Source organism: Lipotes vexillifer, unplaced genomic scaffold (genome assembly GCF_000442215.2).
Source record: "Lipotes vexillifer unplaced genomic scaffold, Lipotes_vexillifer_v1.1 scaffold216, whole genome shotgun sequence".
NCBI classification, from domain to species: Eukaryota; Metazoa; Chordata; class Mammalia; order Artiodactyla; family Lipotidae; genus Lipotes; species Lipotes vexillifer.
The window spans coordinates 4,199,621-4,206,933 of NW_006779100.1; the positions used below are offsets into that span (position 1 = coordinate 4,199,621).

General features: G+C 40.8%; 1 protein-coding gene across 2 annotated transcripts in view; it reads right to left on the minus strand.

Annotated features, from left to right (window-relative positions):
- Positions 1–5,373: 5,373 nt before the first annotated feature.
- Positions 5,374–7,313, minus strand: part of BLMH (bleomycin hydrolase) — a 45,542-nt gene continuing 43,602 nt past the window's right edge. The window contains exon 12 of one of the 2 annotated variants that reach the window (XM_007452456.1): positions 5,374–6,340. In XM_007452456.1, the coding sequence (XP_007452518.1) occupies positions 6,189–6,340 (152 nt within the window). In that variant the 3' untranslated portion in view covers positions 5,374–6,188. The remainder of the gene's footprint in view (positions 6,341–7,313) is intronic. The other variant, XM_007452457.1, reaches the window with a different exon arrangement.

Genomic DNA, 7,313 nt, shown 5'->3' on the forward strand with positions numbered 1-7,313 from the left:
CAATCAAATTGTGTCACAGACCCCAAGGAAGAATAGTCATCTTCATAAGAAGCAAGACTGGTTCTGAACAAGTTGTCCTAACTATGGGAATGCTAATCTGATATTACTTAAAAGGAAAAATCCAACTTAACCAATGACTATGGCATAGTCAGCAACAAGGCTCACCCATGCCACACGGCCAGAGAAATGGGAATTAAAGTGCAAGTGCCCTGGCACTGCCAACAGCAAATAAGAATTCAGCTACTCTTTGACAACAAGCCAGAGCACATAGATGGATCCACAGCCACATCCTGGAAGAATGTCTCATCATCAGGCCCTGGCTTCTTGGATGTGCAGGGTCAGCATGACTCTACATGTCTCAAGAGGAATCCTGGGGCTGGCAAGGAACTTCCAGAGGTGAGAGTGTCATTCAAAGAGTTACAGGGGAAGACAATTCATACCTTCTCCTTTCCGAGCTCACCCAAAAGTTAGCAAGTTCTTCCAATTCAGACGTCTGGCTAAAACTCTGGCCCATTTCCTTTAATCTTCAGCAGAGAAGACATACCCGCCATTCTGTTTCTCTACACAGGATCCTAATTTTATTTGGAAAATAGATTTTATTAAATATTGGGTTATGAAGATTATCTTCTTTATACATTGTTGGATTTGGTTAGTAATATTTGATTAGGAATTTTGCATCTGTTTATGGGGGAGATTTGCATGTAATTTTTTCTTTTACTATCTTTGTCAGGGTTATGGCAGCCTCATAAAATAATTCTTTATGCCATAAAATCGTTCTTTACATCTTTCCTCTTAATCTAATCAAGATTCCCCGGAGAACACTTCCAATCTCCTGCACACTAGGGTTCTGGGAGCCTAGTATGACTGAGGACACAGAACCCCTTAAGGTACTTTCATCCTCAACTCAGTTTCTGACCTCTAGGCCATAAACTATTTTTCTCTATGGAGAATAAATCTTCAATTGGCTGCTGCTGAGATGGGGAGGGGCAGTCACCTAGCTACCCAAAGCAGGGAGGGAATCTAACAGACATTCAGTAACCCTCTTTTTACTCCCAATTCCCAGAGTAATGCTCTCTGGTGCTACCACATCTGAGCTTTGGGGGGAATATGCAATTATAAATTGGTTTGTTTATCACTAGCTGTCTCCACCACTGGCTCAGGATTCAACTTTTTCAGTTCTGCTAAATCTTCCAATGTCTCAATCTGCTTTTCAGTTTGTTTCTTCTTTCCCTTCTTCCCGGGGTTTGGGGATTTATGTCTTCCAAAAAAATCCCTTTACTGTCACTTTTGACAACATTAAGGGTATCTTCTATTTTTCAAATATCTGCAGTATAATAGTATCCTCCTTTTAATTTCTTTTATGTCTGTGTATATACTTTTTTGGGATCAGTCTTGCCAAATATGTTAATCTGATTCCTTTTTTTTTTTTTTTTTTTTTTAAGAGAACCACTTCTAATATAAAATGGGAAAAAGACAGTCTCTTCAGCAAGTGGTGCTGGAAAAGTTGGATAGCTGCATGTAAATCAATGACGTTAGAACACACCCTCACACCATGCACAAAAATGAACTCAAAATGGATTAAAGACTTAACCATAAGACATGACACCATAAAACTCCTAGAAGAGAGCATAGGCAAAACATTCTATGACATAAATCGTACCAATGTTTTAAGTCAGTCTCCCAAGGCAATAGAAATAAAAACAAAAATAAACAAATGGGACCTAATCAAGCTTACAAGCTTTTGCACAGCAAAGGAAACCATAAACAAAATGAAAAGACAACCCACAGAATGGGAAAAAACATTTGCAAATGATGCAACCGACAAGGGCTTAATCTCCGAAATATATAAACAGCTCATACAACTCAACAACAACAACAAAACAACCCAATTGAAAAATGGTCAGAAGACCTAAATAGACATTTCTCTCAAGAAGACATACAGATGGCCCTAGGCACCTGAAAAGGTGCTCAACATCACTAATTATTAGAGAAATGCAAATCAAAACTACAATGAGGTACCACTTCACACCAGTCAGAATGGCCATCATTAAAAAGTCTACAAATAACAAATGCTGGGGAGGGTGTGGAGAAAAGGGAACCCTCCTACACTGTTGGTGGGAATGTAAGTTGGTGCAGCCACTATGGAGAACAGTATGGAGGTTCCTCAAAAAACTAAACATAGAGTTGCCATATGATCCAGCAATCCCACTCCTGGGCATATACCCGGACAAAACTATATTCAAAAAGATCACATGCACTCCTGTGTTCATAGCAGCACTATTCACAATAGCCAAGGCATGGAAACAACCTAAATGTACAACAGATGAATGAATAAAAAAGATATGGTATATATATACAATGGAATAGTACTCAGCCATAAAAAAGAATGAAATAATGCCATTTGTAGCAACATGGATGCACCTAGAGATTATCATACTAAGTGTAATAAGTCAGAAAGAGAAAGACAAATACCATATGATATCACTTATATGTGGAATCTAAAATATGGCACAAATGAACCTATCTACAGAACAAAAACAGACTCACAGAGAACAGACTTGTGGTTGACAAGGGGGAGGGGAGAGGGGAAAGGATGGACTGGGAGTTTGGGGTTAGTAGATGCAAACTATTACATTTAGAATGGACAAACAGCAAGGTCCTACTGTATAGCATAGGGAACTATATCCAATCTCCTGCGATAAACCATAATGGAAAAGAATATAAAAAAAAGAATGTATATATACATATAACTGAGTCACTTTGCTGTATGGCAGAAATCAGCACAACATTGTAAATCAGCTATACTTCAATAAAAAAATAAAATGAAAAAAAGAAAGCCAAAAAATAAAAAGAACCACTTATGGCAATGTTGATCCTATGTTTAATTTCTGCACGTATCTTTCCTATTTCCTTCTACTTTCTTCAGGTTTTTTTGTACTTCTGATTTCTTGAAATAGGTGCTAAACTCAATTTTTAGCCTTTCTTACATTCTAATAAACTTTTAACTGTATAAAATCTAAGTACTATTTTATCTGTATCTCGTTTTGATATGTATTTTTATTATTGTTCAGGTTAAATTTCCTTTTAGTTAGTTATTAGTTACCATTTTTCTTTAGTTTTTATAGCTTTATTAGTTATCTTTTAATTTTTGGTTTCTAACTTGATTGCATTGTGGTTTGAGTGTGGTCTGCATGGTAAGAATCCATTGAAATTTGTTGAGATTGACTCTATTGCCCAGCATCTGCTCAATTTTTGCAGAAGTTCCATATGTGCTCAAAACCGAATTAGTAAGGACTTCTCTCATGGTCCAGTGGTTAAGACTCTGTGCTTCAACTGCAGGGGGGCATGGGTTCAATCCCTGGTCGGGGGTGAATGAGAGATCCCACATGCCATGTGGCATGGCCAAAAAAGTAAAAACAAAGAATTAGCAAAAAAAAAAAAAAAAAAAAAAAAAAGGGCTTCCCTGGTGGCGCAGTGGTTGAGAGTCTGCCTGCCGATCCAGGGGACAAGGGTTCGTGACCCGGTCCGGGAAGATCCCACGTGCCATGGAGCGGCTGGGCCCGTGAGCCATGGCCGCTGAGCCTGTGCGTCCAGAGCCTGTGGTCCGCAACGGGAGAGGCCACAACAGTGAGAGGCCCGCGTACCGCAAAAAAAAAAAGAATTAGCAGTTGTTAGATGTGGTAGGATACTAGATGTCTATTATATCAAACTTATTAAATGCTTAAATCTTCACCTGATTTTTTTGGTTGCTTGATCAATAATTGAGAAGTGTTTAAATCTTCCATTATGATATTGGGTTATTTGTTTTTCCATGTAGCCATCAGTTTTTGTTTTATATATTTTGAGGTTATTAGGTGAATACTAATTTAGAATCCTTCAATTTTTCTGGAGAATCAAGTGAGCATATAATTATGTACTGATTCTATCCTTAGGAATGCTTTTTGTTTTAAAGCCTATTTCCAGAGCCACTGTGCTGTACAATTCCAGGGAGGCTGTGAAAAACATATCCCAGAATTAGTCTGAGTGGCCATAATTTTACTGGTTATTAAGATAGCTATACCAAATTTATTTCGGTTAGTTACCTGCCTTATATATCTCTTCTATCCTTTTTTATCCTAGGTACTGATGTCTCTTGTAATCAACTTATGGCTGAATTTCTTTTAAAAATCCCATTTGACAATTTGTCTTTTTTCTGAAACATTTAACCCATTTATAGACACTGTAATTATCGACACATTTAGATTTCTATCTTATTTGGACATGGTATTTGTCCTGTGTTTTCTTTTCTTCCCCCCATCTTGTCTTATTTTAATCAATATACTTATCATCTTCCTCAGTGACGCGAGGACTTCAGAGTATGTTTATGTTATTCCAATCATCTCCCTCATTATCTATTTTCATGTATTTTGGTTTTATCCTTTTTTTGAACCCTGTAAGACTACCCACAGTCACTTCTTGTTTAGATGGTGCACGTGTTTATCACTTTGATTCTACATTCTTTTGCTGAATTTCAGACCTTCTATATTAGATCACTATTGTTCTGCTTGGGCAACAGTTTTTGACTGAAAATGTCTTATTTCACCTTTGTTTCCCCCCTCCCCACCCTTGTTCTTGAAAGACAGTTTCACTCAGTATAGAATTCTAGGTTCATGGTTAATTTCTAGCTGTACTTTGAAGGTACATTTCACTGCCTGCTGTCATATATAGTTGCTGATGAGAAGTTAGCTGTCAATCTAACTGTCTTTTCTTTGGAGGCAATCTGTATTTTCTTCCTGGATGCTTTTAAGATCTGTTCTGGGGTTTCATCATGATATGTCCAGAAATGGATTTATCCTGCTTGGAACAGGATTATTAGAATATTGTAAACACTGATTAATACTTGAGCCTTTAACTAATGTTATCTTGGAAAGTGCTATGACAAACAATATTCCATGCTAGAACTGAGAAGGTTCTTGGAGAGCCCGAAAGGTAGGGACTCAGGCACTGACAGAAATGTTGATTAGGGTGCTAGATTTATTTGCTTTCAATGAAAGAAAGGCCCAGTCTTAGTAAAATACATACTCTTCAGCCCATTCTAAGGCTGGACCCAGCAGAGCCTTACTTCCCACCCTTGTAGAGACCCTGGATCTTGGTGAAAGAACGGTTAAGTGGCAGGGGCACAAGCCCTCCTAAATATGGTGCCTGGAAGCCCTCTGCAGAAGCCAGTGAAGATCAGCACAGGCTGGGAAGGATCATACATCCCACAGAGAAGCTAAAGCAGGGCAGCCCTGAACCATCTTGCTGTTTTTTCACTGTCAAGAACACAAGTCACCTGGTTGCTTTCCTTTGTAGCTAAACAAACACACAATTCTTAGATCAAATAAGCCAACATACTCTCATTTAGCAAAGTGTTTTATTCAAAAGCTTCTCAGCACCATCTAGTTGTCAGAAAGAATGGATATCCCCTTTTCATGCCCACCCAACTCCCAAACCCAGAGGCAGAAGTTAAACCACTTGGCGAGAGCTCCCTCTAATGATTATAATTCAGATCATGATAAGGTTTTGGTTGTTCTCTCACCTACTTTCTCCAACCCTCTACTTAACCATGACTCAAGTAGAGCTGTGCTCCCCCACGGTTCAGAACAACAGGAAGGAATCATGTCAGTTTTGATCAACCTCCCAATCCTGGGCTATTAGAGGCACATGAAATTACCTTGAAAAATCTAAATTCAGTGACTGCCACCTAGGAGGGACAGTGTTACTGCCAGGCAGCATGCAGTTTTGAGAGCTCAAATATTAGGGCACCCTCCCCCCACTCTACTCTAGGAACAAGGAGCAGTAAGTCCGTTTTCTCTCCACACACCTCAATTGCTCATCCTCTCCTGCCTTGTAAAACAGACACTGACCCGAACTGGTGTGACAGAGTTAAGACAAACAATTACATCTGATTAAAATGCTAAGAGATCCTGAGCTGTTGGAGATGAGGAGAGTAGATAGTACGACCTGATCTTTCCCTTTTTTTCTTTAGAGAATATTTTGTTTCACTATAAAGCACACTTTCCCAAAGAGGTTCCTGGAGGAGAAATCCAAGAGTCTGACTGTGTCCCGTGGGAACACACAGTCACCTGTGTAACTCTGGCTTCAGTCCCTGGATCTGTCCTTTGCAGCTACGTCAGGTCCCATGGGCGGAGGAAAAGCTGGAGGCAGTATCACTCAGCCAAAGCCCCCATGGGGTCCCAGGCTGGCAGGACAATGGGTTCCTGCTCTAGTACAGCTAGCACCTCTTCAGGGACGTGCTTCCTGTCCACCACCACTTCGTAGACATATTCAGAGAACCACTCATCTGTCATGCACAGGTAACCTGGAGAAAAGAACAGAAGCCTCATGAGTCCAGAGGGTGGGGGGCAAGGAGCAGAAGCCTTACTGGCACTATAAGAAAGTCTTTTACAAAACTAACATTTGTACATGTTTTTCAGCTTTCCCATCTATAATCTCACTTCATCTGATTAAGTCTTATTAGCAACCCTGTGAAGCAGACAGGACAGGATGGCTATATTTTTACCAATTAGGAAACTGGGGCTCAGAGTAACTAAGTGATGTACCCAGGTCACATGGGTTCAGAAGTTCAGGGCTGGGCCTTGGACCTAAAGCTGCTACCAGATCCTGCTATTCCACTGCCCAGGCTGCCTTGCTGAAGGTGGGTCAATGACCCTAAAGGTAGGTGGAAATGTTTCTTGTTCATACAGCCACACACACATAGGGGGTTAATCTCTAGGGTGAGAAGGGCAAGCATACCAGTTCGATTCTTACCCTACCCACCTTCTCAGCATCCGTGGCTGCTGTCTCTCCTTCCTCTCTACCATAAATTCCTACAACAACCAGCTAAGCCATTAGGGGGATCCCGATGGGGCCTGATCATCATTCCCAGGTAGCCACTTATTTCCAGATGGTACTGGGGGAGTCGCTGCTTTCTTAGGAGGAAATATCTGTGGTGAGGATCAGGCAGGACGGACGACGTGACAGTTGCTCGACCTACATTCCTCACAAAGGCCCTGGGATTTGTGGATCTCTCCAGTGGCAGGACTGGAGAGGGGCTCAGCTGTACTAACACCCCAGGCTGAGAGCTTAGCTGAGAAAAAGTGTGGCGTCATCAGGTACCTATCCTAGACACCTGCCTCTTCCCCTCAGGGAGACTCTGCAACTCAGGCTCCACTAGGACAACACAAATTCCTCTTCAGGGTCACACATCCAGCAAACTGAAACAGGGGGGGAAATGCTTCACCTGAGCCACTGCTAATACAAAGAGCAAAACTGAAGCAAGAGATGAAAGAGTG